General features: G+C 38.3%; 1 protein-coding gene across 8 annotated transcripts in view; it reads left to right on the top strand.

The window, feature by feature from the left end:
* Positions 1–14,378, top strand: part of ADK (adenosine kinase) — a 555,104-nt gene that overhangs the window by 460,441 nt on the left and 80,285 nt on the right. For all 8 annotated transcript variants that reach the window (XM_037904414.2, XM_037904411.2, XM_037904417.2 and 5 more), the window contains one exon: positions 6,986–7,021. In XM_037904414.2, the coding sequence (XP_037760342.1) occupies positions 6,986–7,021 (36 nt within the window). The remainder of the gene's footprint in view (positions 1–6,985; positions 7,022–14,378) is intronic.

Below are 14,378 nucleotides of genomic sequence, written 5' to 3' on the forward strand. Positions count from 1 at the left end.
ATGCTCATCTTAATTGCGCTAATATCATTAGTATACTTTAAATCTATTTTTATTTGAAATATCAGCTACAACTCAGTAATATGTACCTTCCTTAATCAAACATAAATGATCTTAAACATATATCTACTTGCTTATACTTCTTGATTGCTATTACACAGTCATGGCATCGCTCCTAACTACATGATGTAAGGTTAATCGTGGCTCTTGCATCCTATTCATTCATCATATTAAGGTATGTGGTTTGCTGTTACTGCTCCTCATTTGAGAGCAGGACAGGTAATAAAATGAAGACATCATACATATTATGCACATTATAATGTAGCACATTATACAGTGAAGTGAGTTGTAAGAACAGATCATATTATGAAGCTTTTTATGTGCTTTATAGAATAGTCAGGTTTGGTATAAAAAAACCCCTACCAAGAAGTATGTCATGGAGTTGGTGATGTATGTAGGATGCCTTTGTTATATTCCAAAACATAGCAACCAGAAAGCTGTTATCCTTTTTATGCATTAAGACAGATGCCATTTCTAGGATCGTATTTAATAGTGTGACCTGGTCTGCAGTTGAAAGAGTGGAAAATGTGGCACAACTTACTGAGGCATTTAATAAAAACTTCACCCCCTACTCAAAGACAAGTTTAACTCCCACACAATGATGCGTCTGTTACAAGAGAGGCACATGTAAGGGACTCTTGGTGCTCTTGATAGCAGTATTCTTAGAGACCAGGTTTCTACATGAGTGTAAGGAAAGTTACCACCTTCCATAAGAGGGGAAAAAAAGTCTTCAGCAAAAAGGTGCCTGATTTTCAGAAGTGCTGAGCACCCAGATATCCCACTGAAGTCAAAGGCAGCTCAGCACCTTTGAAGTTTGCAGTATACACAAAGGGAGAGGCCAGCTGGATTGCAAACCTGGAAGCTGAGCGTTTGTTTGTAGTTTGCTTTAATTCATGGAGTGAGGAAAGAGAAAGCAATGCTGTGTGCAATTAAGCATTAATCCACGTGGAAGGGGACTGCTAGCAAGGGTCAGAGAATGATGTAGGAGAGAAAGAGGTGGGCTATTTTCTCCCTAGTTTACAACATCCAGGAGGGACAAATCTTTCTGCATACACTCATTCTTGAGTAGAGCTTCATGTCTGACACCTCTGTGATGTGTTGTGACCAAAGCATACTCGAATGTGTTTGATTTCTTCTATTTATTTATTTTTTTAAAAAATTTACAGGGATTCTGGGCAAAATAAATGAGCGTCTATATCATGGATATACTTTTTAACCACTTAGCTCAAAGGTAGTGTGTCATTACTACAGCAAAACTTAGACTGTCTGAACCATGTCTATCAGAAAAACCCCTGATAGAAAATCCAACTTCCAAAGTGCATCATTTGTTAAAAACTCTCTCTTAACTGCATCCCTATTTATTTATATTACTTTCTTGTCCTCCATTCCATTTAGATAATTAGGGTTTCACTTTAGTAAAATTTTATGCTACTAGCATTTCATTATGGCGGACAAGGTGAGATGTAGAAAAACAAGAGAGAATTCAAAGAAGACAAAGTTATACAAGGATTAGAGGAGAATTAGTAGGAGAGATTGAGAAGACTAAATGATTATGGTGTAGAAAAAAGAGAAGTCTCTGAGGAGGTGATCATAGTCTTTAATACCCTCAAGGAAACAATATAAATGAAAGAAAATAATAATTCACAACTCTCAGAAGCTGATAGTGCAAGGAGCAATAGCCTGAAGGTAAGGAAGGGAAAGTTTATATTTTAGAAATTTTTAAAAGAAAGAGCAATTTGGCCATGCTGTAGATTGCTAGAGAATATGATAAAGACATCATTCAAGAAGTGGTTAAATGAGATATTAGTGGGAGTAAAATAGTGAATGAGTGGGTCTGCCAAATGCAGACTCAAACTGCATGATCTTAGTGGTTTTAAGAATCCATTAAAGTTTTGTTGCTCATAATCCACTTGGATTTGGGAAAAGCATTTTAATACTCTAAAACCGTTCTGTGGGGGAGGAGGCTTTAAAATTATTCATGTTCCAGAATCTACTGATATGCTGCTGGTTTGTCTTCCCAAAGGAAATGGAGGGCACCACTTATAAAACTGTAAGCAAATGTAGGCAGAAAATGCTGTATCCATGACCTTCCATGATGGGTGTGCAGATTTACAGGTGTGGCAGTGAGAACTCCCTCATAAATAGTCAGTATTCTACCATGGCAAATTTATGAGAGAAACGTAGGTAAAAGTGACTGGGTTTTATGGTGTTCAGTGAGATATTCCTTCCTTCAAGAAGGATTTTGAGGAAAGGTTAGGTTGTGCATCCCCTGCATTTGCGATCTTATATAATTATTGAAAATGCATTCATGTGCAAGGTTATTGTTTCCTGCTGTTTTATAATTTATTTATGACATAGTGTTGGTTTTAGCAACAAAATGCTATTTGATTTGCTGTGATATTTTTGCAGGCTTAAAAGTCAAAATGCATAATGTAGATAATACCATTGCTGGCACTTTTTGGAAGGTCTTGTCACTTGATTTCAGCAATACATAGTTTTAAATGCTGTTGAAGAGAATTGTATGAGTTTTATATTGGCCTAAATTAATTAAATTTAATCCAGCATGCATTTTGTTACTGTTTTGAGTATAATTTAATCAAGACACCATATAACCTTGGTACCAATAAAAAAAGAACTCAGTATGCCAAGAAAACGTAATATGTAGTTTACCTAGTGTTTGTTATGGCAAAGAGAACATACAGTCATTGATAGTTGAACCATCTAGCTCTGTAATCATAAAATTCTTGCTGAACAGGGGGTTAAATAGCCATAACAAAGTAGAGGTTAATTAAACTTGTGTTTGGAGGATATGTTTCTGTTTATTCATAAACAAATAGTTTTATATTATTGGTTATAAAAAGCCTTGGTATTTTAACAAGCCACGATACAATTAGTTTCAGTCCAGATTATAGACAGCTCCACTTAATAAATACTAGGAAACTAACAGCAATAAAATACATGCAAACGTGTAAATGGTTTTAAGCTAGCAAAAGAGATGTAGTATAATAGCAGTGGTAGGTACTAAAGGAAGTTGTCGTTTTTTATTGTTATCTCTTTAGTTTATCTCCCCTTTCCTGTGTAAACTGTTCAGTGTTAATTTTAGTGATACAGTGTTATTCAAGTTAAACTACCCTGTACACATAGTTTTACAGTGTGAATTTCCATGTACTACTAAGGAATGTTTTTCCCAACTTGATGATGCGTTATTGTTAAACCAGTTCTATTTCTAGTGTGGGCTATCCAGTAACAAATCTGTTGTGATAGGCAATACAAAGATGGTATAAATGAGAGTATGATGATTATAAATATATATCATAGTTTGAATGAGCACACAATGAAGCTTTTATAAAAGTAAGTGTTGTGTTGTGAAAATATGAGTTAGTGAAAGTTTATCAAAAGTGGGAAAAAACCTATCCAGCCTCCTAAGAAAATTCTGTTTTGTTGCTGTTTTGCTTTATGTTGTCGCATGTCATGCATGAATGAAGATGCTGCATTCTCCAGGGAGCAGTAAAGTCTCTGAGTGGGTTGTTTATTTCCTTAATCCTTCCTTCTTTGTGACTCCTGATGTCAGATATAAAATGGAAAGCCTGTAAATATAGTGATTATCATACTGATTATCACCTGCATGAGGGAACGCCCTGACTGGCTATCATAACCCTAGCAGACTCCACATGTTACAGCCACTCTAAGGTTAGATTTTAAACTGACTACTTCATTAGTGATGTGAAGCTCAGTATGAGGCACCCTGAGGCAGCACAGATGGGGACTGCTTGTTTCCTCTTTCACTCTTATTGTGAATAGAAACTAAAGATTGTCCAGCTATACTGAAAGAACAACAAGAGACACTTGATATGGTTTTAATCGGGCTGCAACTTTATTGTTAGATGTCTGGGACTACAGTTACAGTGCAGGTAACTCCATGGTCATTTGAATAGCTATGGGGGCTTACGCCAACCCCCCTTTTTTCCATCCGGGTCCCCCAGCCAACCAATTGCTGGGACCTTACCTTCCCACCACCTCAAACAAGGATTAAGATGTACTATAAGGAAAGGGCTCCCTGCTGTGCCAGTCACAGGAGCCCCAAACCTCCCCCCCCCCATTCCGCGCCTTTAACAAACACCTCCTTTTTAAGTCCTTTACCAAGCCATTTCTTTGGTAACTGTAGCCCTTCCCTATGGCGTACCTGCACAGGACATCCACCCCAAACTTACAGAATGAGCTGCGACATCATAACCTAGCTCCCTTCCCTACTCACTGTAATAAAGCCCCCCAGGAAGGCAAAAAAACCCACTTCACCTAGGCCAGTCTGGTGTTGAGGAAAAAATTCCTTCCCAACCCCCCTAGAAAGGAGCGACTAGTGTGATGCTCACAGCAAGTCCTGACCAAACCTGATATTTTGTCAAGGGGAGGGAGTGTGAGTGCTGCTCCGCCTGGTCTGGAGAAAAGGGGCTTCTTCTACTGGGCTTGCCCCTTTTCAAATCCCCAGCCCTTCCAGTCCCTGGGGGTGAGTCAGTGTCACCTCACTGACCCACTCCCACTTTTGCAGCGGCTTCTGAGCCCCTCTCCCACCCTCCACTCCTAAAGCACTATTCCCCTTCCCCCGGAAAGCCAGACAATGCCTCTTCCTCTCCTCCCCATTAAGGTATGATGGGGTCATCCTCTCCAGTTCTGTTTGGTTAATTTACTTTGAACTATCCCTAAAACTAATATTTTTCACTCTTCCGCAAACCCAGTCTGCAAATCTTCAGTATTGTGTTTTGAGCTTTACTATTTTCTGTACTGTGAGGGCTTTAAGGTTAAGGTTATTTTTAAATGGGTGTGATCCTTCATAGGGAGTTGCATGTGTTGAGCATATCTCAGGATCAAGCCCACAAGACAACTTGTTTTGATGGTTTTGTTGATTGGGGGCTAGGTGGTCAAGGGAGAGACAAACACTGCTGTTGCTCTGTGGTACTTTCAAACATCTTTAGATCGAAGGTTCATTATAGACAAATCTGTGGTTGTATAAACTAGCTACCGTCACTTATGTAGCTGTAGAGACAGCAGACCAGCATAAAAGATGAAGCTATAAGAGGGGAAAATCGGAAGATAAGATATGTTTTAAGTGTTGTTCAAGTGCTTACACATTTTTGTGCATGGGCCAGGGCTTTCAAGCTGCATGTATTATATGAGAATGCCCAATTCCAGAAAATTAAGATGAATTTCCTTAAAGTCTCTCTCCCATATAAGGAAATAAAAATACTGTTAACTGCAATAGTTTGCACTTCACAGATGTAAGAGTGTACTGGTATCCGCTTTCCTGTCCAAACAATAGTTTAACACAGATGTTAATGTCTTGTTGCTCTGGGGCCTTCTTTAAGGCCCATCGGGATAGATCAGTATAACTTTGTATTTCAATTTTATAACTAAAAACCAAGGTTAAAAATGTAATCTGGCTACAATACATGGTTTTTAGTTCATTTTTATATTATCTGTGAAGCTTATCACCCCTCTATTTTTCTCATTGTTGCTTTTTCTGTGTCCCAGTCCCATCTAAGCCTTTCCTGATTGTATTGCAGTTCATTGTACGTGCATCACTTTATAGTAGAAGCTTGCAGACTCCTTTTTTCATATGAGTATAGGCTTTGTTAATGACATGCTGGTTTAGGAAACACTGCATGATATCTTTGAACCCTACACTCTTCCTTGACAGCCTGGCTAGCAAATGTCATTGACTATGTGATGTACAAGAAGGAATTCTATTGTAAGTAAATTGTCAAAGTGGCTAACCTTGCCTGCACCCAATTGTCAGGACCATGATTCAGTTTTTCTGTCAACATCAGCTAAGACTAACCTGGGCGGCCTTATATTTCCGCAGTGAGCAGCCTGAGGAGTTGTGCTTTTCAGCTTATCACATTTTATTAACCTGACCTTACTGTTGTAATCAATTACATCCACTTCAAGTTCTTAAATTGTCAAAAAATTGGCAGGTTATATAGGTTCACAAATGTGTATTTTTCCCTCCCCAGTGTACTGCTTAAAAGTGAAGCATTACCAAAAGCTGTCCTAGAGATACTGATAGTATGTCTAAGTACACTGCCTTAAATGGTTTGGTATGGTAGTTGTTTTAATTTAGTTGGATCATCTTGCTATTCCAGCTCAAGACCCATCCATCTATTAATATCACTTGGCAAAGTTAATTTGGAAGAAGGCAAGTTAAGGTGTAAAGACTCTTGACAATTGTCTGCAATATTTGCTTATTGTAAGTTGGAAAGTGGATAGGAAAATAACATTGCTATCGTCCTCTATGTCTCTGCTTTCATTGAAACACAAAAGATATGACTGGAGCAATTAACATAGGTAAGAAACAAGGACATTGTGGTTCCCTGATGTTTCTTCTGCTCTTTGAGGAAAGGAACATAGTTACAGTGCCTGACACTGTGATTAAGACATCTGAGTATTTAGAAATGTTCATGTGATTCTGCCACAAAGGTTTGATCTCATTTTGTTTAAATAATATCTAATCCTATCTTTTTAATGCGCAGTAGATGACAAATGATTTTTAAAAGGCTTAATGACCTATATATCCTGAAGTCTAATAGACAAATAGGGACATGATGCTTTTTAATTAAGAATATATCTTAAAGCCATATGCCTGGGTTGGTTGTTAAAGTTACTATAACCAGAAGTGAATTTGCCTGCTTGAAGAAAAACATACGTTGCACCTTCTTCATTGTAACTTGTGAAGTCCATTGATAATACCCTGCTGTCTTGCTGGGGATGGGGCGGGGGGAGCCCTTTAGTGCAAGTATCAAAATTGAGCAACTGTATATGGATATACTGAGATAATTGTGTAAAAGAGAAGACGGCCTGAATGAGTTTCAAAATGTATTATTTCTTCATTATCTAGCACTTTATAATTAACTGTTTTTTATTTTTATTATTTCAGGAAGCTGCCTCTTTAGCCAGAGAGCAAGGCTTTGAGGTGAGTTAACCCACAATTGCACACTAAACAGATCCTAAAGGTTTTTTTCTTGCTGATAATGAAGTTCTTTTGGACAGTGATTGATATGCTATTATACTCTCCAAGCCTCGCAGTGGTTGCCATGGAAACTTGGCAGTCGTCATGGTTTCTTTGTTCTGCCAGCTCAGTGTTATGACGCACTCTGCTAGGTCTGCACCCAACATCGCCTACAGATGTTATTTATTGAATTTTGAAAAGCCTCTTGGGAAGCCGAGAGGTTGGGCACGGTTTCAAGCTGCCTCTGCAGATATGGGACCTGTCAGTTTGTTCAGTTAAAAAGCTACCTCATTAGCTGCATTACACTCCATAAGGATTCGCTGCTAAAGCAGTGGTGAAGCAAGACTAAACAGTGAAATATAACACCGTTTTAAATAACTTAAACCCTGCCACATGCGGATTATCATTATGCAAATGAATTTTAGAAAGGTTGTAAATAAAATGGTTAGGAACTGATTAATGTGAACCCTGCTTCTACAAACAGCCCCTTTTGGAAGGGTAGTGTAAGTTTTTGTTTTCACACGCACACAAGTTGGTGTTTTCCGTCTGTGTTCTCCAAAATGTACAACCTTCACTTAACACTCACTTTCTTGAAGTAAACACTGTTGATTTTACAGTGATTTTTCAGAGCTTTTGATGTCAACTTTATCATCTTGATGTATTTATTTGAATGACTAAGCTTTTTTATAGTTCCTCACTGGCTAAATTCACGTACAATAACTTGATCAGGAGCTTTATCAGCAGTAGGACTGTAGTGCCATCTCCAAATGTGCAGTTCTTAAACACTATAATTATTGTGACGACAACTGTACTAATTTTACTGATAGTTAAGTGATGCTACTGAAATGTAAATTGCAACACAGAGCACATGTAAATCCCTTTCAGCACTTTTAAGTGGGAATCAGACCAACTCAAAGTTATATGTTCTTAGTACAAATGTATAGATAGAGCTTTGACTCTTCAGCTCCCATTGGCATTAATAAGAGCAGCACAGTTAGAACCCTATAGGTTAATTTGAGAAATGCGACTTTTGTGTGGGTCTGATTGTGTACAAAAGAAGAGGGAAATATTTATATCTTTTGTTCCCCGATTTAGATTTCTTTAGGATCATTCACTAGCAGGTATATTAATGTTTTGGATATTAAAACTGTCCCATTTCAATGTGTGTGTCATAAATTCTTGCAGTTGCTTTGTAGAAATCTAGACATTTTATCACTGTCCGGATTCATTTGTATAATCTGTATTGTTAGCATAAAAATACATTTTCCATTTATTCTGTCAATTAAATGAATTTTGCAGATGCTTCCAAGTATCACATGTAGCGTAACAAATTATTGGGACCCAGTAGTAGCTAGACAATAAAGAAAAAGAGGAAGTAGTGTATTAAGCCAACCCATTATATATTTTTATTGCCACCTTGAGCTAAAGATTTTGAATGTGCCTTGTTTAAATTCAATCCTAGTGACAAACCACTTTTGCTGGTGTCCACTAACCACCATCATATTAACCTTTCCATTAGCGTTTGCTTAGAGATTCTAGCATAGTTTTTTCTGAACATCCTAAATCTACCACATTTGATTAGAGCACATCTGTAAAGTGCACAGTGATTATGATCTTATCTCCTGTTGGCCCCATGCTTGGCAATAACTATCATGTCAAGTTTGCTGACGGTTATATATAAAATTTGATACGTGTCCGCTCTATTGTTTTCTCTTCTGGTTTGAAAAAAAATTCCGAGCACCAAAAAGCGACATCAAGGGAAGGTAGAATAACCTCCGTTAGATGTTTCATAAATAATAAAACATAATGCCTGTGTGAAACTCAAACTGGAAAAAGCTGAGCCAAGCCACTGCTATTTGAGAATGTTTTCAGAGCTTGCTTTGGACAGCACAGAGTAATTTGGAAATGCCTGTTTGTACTTCTGTGAATAAAGCACAGTGTAAACTAACCAGACTTAAAAACAAGTGTAATATAAAAAGAAATGGCTAGACTAGCTGTTTGTAAGCATACCAGAATGTGTGGAGAAATAACCATTGTTTAGGCATGAGGAAAGGTCAGTCCTGAGTCAACTATTACACGACATTCTATTTTTTTGTTTGTTTGTTTCTTTGTAAATTTTGCATGATTTTTTTAAAGAAGAACTAAATCTCTAAAATGGATACAGTGATTTGCAGTGAGAAGAGACAGCTTGAAGAGTAGTTGAGAGCAAGATAAGAACTGGAGTTGGGCAGAGCAAAAAACAGAATATTTTTCAAGTAGATAATGGATTATTAGAATCATAGAAATGTAGGGCTGAATGGGACCTCAAGAAGGCATCAGGTCCAGCCCCCTGTGATGTGGCAGGACCAAGTAAACCTAGATCATTCCTGACATGTGTTTGTCCAAACAGTTTTTAAAACCTTCTGTGATGGGGTTTCCACAGCCTCCCTTGGAAGCCTGTTCCAGAGCTTAACTACCTTTGTAGTTAGAAAGTTTTTCCTAATGTCCAACCTAATCTCCCTTGCTGCAGATGAAGCCCATTACTTCTTGTCCTACCTTCAGTGGACATGGAGAACAATTGATCACATTATTCTTTATAGTAGCTCTCAACATATTGGAAGACTGTTATCAGGTCCTCCCTCAGTCTTCTTTTCTTAAGACTAAACATGCCCCGTTTTTTAAACCTTTCCTCATAGGTCAAGTTTTGTAAACGTTTTGTTATTTTTGTTGCTCTCCTCTGGACTCTCTCCAATTTGTCCACATCCTTCCTAAAGTGTGGCACCCAGAGTGGGATACAGTACTCCAAGCTGATGCTTCACCAGTGCCAAGTAGAGTGGGACAGTTGCTTCCTGTGTCTTATATACAACACTCCTGTTAAAAACCTCCCACCCCACAGAATATTAGCCTTTTTCACAACTGCATCAGATTTTTGACTCAGTTTGTGATCCATTTGTAACCCCTAGATCCTTTTCAGCAGTACTACCCTTTAGCTCGTTATTCCATATTTTGTAGTTGTGCATTTGATTTTTCCTTCCTAGGTGAAGTACTTTGCGCTTCTCTTCTCTGCATTTCATCTTGTTGATTTCAGACCAGTTTTTCAATTTGTCAAGGTTATGTTGAATTATAATCCTGTCCTCCAAAGTGTTTGCAACCCCTCCCGGCTTGGTGTCCTCTGCAAATTTTATAAGCATGCTCTCCACTCTATTATCCAAGTCATTAATGAAAATATTGAATAGGACCATATCTAAGCCTGACCTCTGAGGGACCCCTCAAGATTCACCCTGCCAGTCTGACAGCTAACCACTGATAAATACTCTGGTCTTTCAACCAATTGTGCACCCATCTTATAATAATTTCTTCTAGACCACATTTCCTTAGTTTGCTTATGAGAATGTCATGTGGGACTCAGTCAAAAGCCTTACTAAAATCAAGATATATCACATCTACTGCTTCCCCCTTATCCAGTAGGCCAGTAACTCTGTCAAAAAAGGAAATTAGGTTATTTTGGCATAATCTGTTTTTGAGAAATCCATGCTGGCTATTCCTTATAAACCTACTATCCTCCAGGTGCTTACAAGCTGATTGTTTAATAATTTGTGCCAGTATCTTTCCAGTAGGATGGCTGGTCTATAGTTCCCTGGGTCCTCTTTGTTCTACTTTTTAAAGACAGGTACTATGTTTGCTCTTCTCCAGTCTTCTGGGACCTCACCCATCCCCCAGGAGAAAGATAGTTGCTAATGGTTCTGAGATTGCTTCAGCTAGTTCCTTATGTACTTTCTGATTAATTTCATCAGGAGCTGCCAACTTGAATACTTATCTAACTTATCTAAATATTATTTAACCTGTTCTTTCCCTTTTTTGGCTTGCATTCTTTCCCCCTTGTTGTTAATATTAATTAACCTTTTTAGTGAAGACTGAGCAAAATATGCACTAAGTACCGCAGCTTTCTTGATGTCATCAGTTCTTAGCACTCTTTCCCCACTAAGTAGAGGACCTACCCTGTGCTTTGTTATTCTCTTGCTCCTAATGTATTTAAAAACCTCTTCTTATTTAATGTCCCTTGCTAGGCGTAACTCATTTTGTGCCTTACCCTTTTTGATTTTGTTCCCACATATGGTTGAGTACTTGATTTAAATGACAGTCCTGCTAAGAACTTAAAGTTAAGATGCTTTATCTAAAAGTTTCACAAGCATGATTTAGCATTGAAAATTAGTTTTAACTAGAGTTTTTCATATCTACTGCATTTCTAGCTGCAAATTATTAAAGCGGCTTTATACTTTTAGGACTTGTATTAGACAAAATGCTTCTATAAATATATATTCAATTCCATATGTCTGTAAAGATTTTAAAGGACCAGGTTTAAAGAAAGAGAAAACACAATTTAGTCATTTTCAATAAAGTTATACTTTTACATAGAAATAACTTGTTGCTTGTGCCAGAGATAGGGGAAAATCTTTAGTTGTATAAAAAAATCACAAAAATGCTGCTAAGAAAGATCACATTTGAAGGACTCTTTGGATGTACTCCAGCTCCAGTTTATCGAGTTAGATGGTCTTCTGTCTCGCTTGAAGGAAATATCAGTGAGTTTTCATCCAGCACTGCATTCTAAGGCCACCATTTCCTGCCTTTATCTCCTGCCCCACATTCAGCTATATTAATTGTAGGTGGAACTTAACGTCTAATGTATGGCTTCCTCCAGTGGCACATCAATACCTGCTTACTGCATGAATTTTTTGCTAAGTGCACTGCTAAATGAGTAGTGTGTGCTCCCTCTGAAGTCAATGCTTCATCCCCAGCAATGCATTACAAGGTCTACGTAGCCACAACTACTTTGTTCCAAGCTTACTCTCAGGCCTGATTCTACCATGAAGTAGTATAAGGTACTGCTGCTAAGAAACCAGCCTTGCAATAGATCTGTTTTCAAGTAAGTTAAATGGAGAATTAGAATGTGTTACACCAGGCTTTCTGGGTTTGTCCTGTATAATGGCTGATAGCTTTCTGCTAATTTTATCTAGGGATTTAGGAAGTACCATTTTACCTTCATAGAAAATTTAGGGCTCAGTTCTAATCTTAGCGCTTTTTGTGAAAAGCATATATAGTAAAATAGGATAATATGTGTGTAATAGGGCAGCCACCTCCTGAGCTCCCCCTCGTGACCTGAGGTCACGTTGCAGGACTCTCCCTCTGTTTCACCTCTTCGGGGTCAATGAATAATTCCACACAGTCTGTCTCATCCAGTAACAGCCCTTCATTATCACAAAGTTCCAAAAAAACAAATACCCAAACTCTTCTATCCATCCTAAGCTGGGCACAGTCCTTCTACCCTGGGAGACTCCCTTTCTGTTCTCTGAGCACGTGGAGAAGATGCAGGACATGTCCTACTTTCTTTGCCTTCTGAAATGGAAAACAAAGAGAGCCACAACTCCCTTCCCTGGGGACCACAGCAGGCGGCTCTCTCCCCCTGCAGCTCTGGCCTGCAGTTGCCCCAGTGACTGATCACAGCCCTCTGTTTTCCTTCCCAGAGTCCTGATTTAGTCATGACTTGCTTCAGTCTTTCTACTTGATTAATCAGATTAGTAAGGTCACAGGTGGGCTGGGCCATTTATAAGGGCCATCCCCCCCATGACTATGTGTATTAGGGGCTAGTAGCGCCTCCACACAAAATTATTGGTCTCCCAGAATACTGCAGACTTCCAAAAAAATCCCAAACCATTACTTTAGATGTATTGGACCAAATTCAGCCTTAATGTGTGTGGGCACAACTCCATTAATTTCAAGGATTTAAGCCTGTTTAAGCCAGGTCTGAACTAGTCCCATTATATTTAATGTACATATATTCAGAGATAAAGAATTGGAGGCTTTGTTTGACCAACTGTGGGAGGTTTCAACTCTATGTACCTGTTATTCAGCATACATGACATATGTTTCTGAAGTGTAATATGTTCTACTTGATAGAGTAAATGCAGCCTGTGAGCCTCCTCAGATGCCTTATTCAATAGGGAGCTGCCTGCCCCTGTGTGATTTTTATATCCCCCTAGCTAAATCAGAGCCAAATCCAAATGTAAAATCCTGCATTTCGAGGCATCATGTGCATTTATGACACTCTTTTAGATACTTTGGGACCATAAAGCAATGATATGTTTGCACTCACCCATATATGTAAGGGAGTAAGGGATTCAGAACGATGCCCTGGATAAGAATTCAAATATAATCCAATGCAAGTTATGAATAAAAGTAGGAAATAATCTTTGCTACAGGTATTTCAAAATAATATGTATGGAATAATTTTGCTGAATAGAAATTACTTATTCAAACTTGAGGGAAGGTAGCATTTTACAGGGACTTGAAAGACATGCCACAGCTGAAGCCTTTACTTGTCATTTGTCTGTCACTTCACTGAACCATGTGACACAAAACACGACAACCGCACTTCAGAATATAGCAGTGCGTAATGGTCAGACTAAGCTAGACTGTGGAGAGGTGAAGGACTTTCCCACATTAAGATTATAACCATCTTCTGTTATAAGGCCCCATTTTAGTTCCCTTTGTCATTCCCAATGACTTTGGTATGGAAGATTAGTTTGGCCTGAAAATTAACTGATTTATTCACAAGGTAAAAGATAATGTCCAATTTTATTCAAAGGTTGCAGGAACAGTTACAGGACACTAAATTACCCTGGTTTGAAATTCTGACTTTTGTACAATGTTTTTTTGTTTCTGTGTAACTCAAAGACAGCTTATTACTCGTACTTCCCCATATACTTAGATCTACTTGAAAACTTGTGCTTTATCTTACTGTCTTTCATTTCCTCCTTTACCTTCATCCTCAATTAATCTTTTTTTCCCTTGGGTCTTTCCTCTCTGATTTCAAGGACACCCTTGTAATCCCTCACCCTGAAGAAATCCTCTCTTGATCACACCATTTTCTCAAACTATAGCCCATCATTCTTGTTTCCTTTGACTCTGAAGTCTGAGCAAGTTAGTTTACTCCAAGTGTCTTCAAATTCTCTGATTCCTTCATTCTCTTTACTATGAGCTCTCTAACGATTATCGCTAGGGATCACCTCCTAGTTAAATCTAATAGCCTCTTTTCTAGCCTTATTTTCCTTGAGCTCTCTGATGCTTTAGTCTCTCCTCCTTCATGGCTCTCTTCATGGCCTCTAAAGGTTCAGGATTTAGATTAAAACATCTAGTAGTCTGGATACTTGTCTCAACCAATGTAGGCCTGCTATTGTCTAGCCCCCAACATCTCCTATTCACCACTTGCAGTTATCTTCTTAAGGAGAGGTACTATAGCATCTTTACAGAAGAAGAGAAGGCCCAGTTCCTTCTCTGGCATCTT

The sequence above is a fragment of the Chelonia mydas genome, chromosome 7 (assembly GCF_015237465.2).
Source record: "Chelonia mydas isolate rCheMyd1 chromosome 7, rCheMyd1.pri.v2, whole genome shotgun sequence".
Taxonomy (NCBI): domain Eukaryota; kingdom Metazoa; phylum Chordata; order Testudines; family Cheloniidae; genus Chelonia; species Chelonia mydas.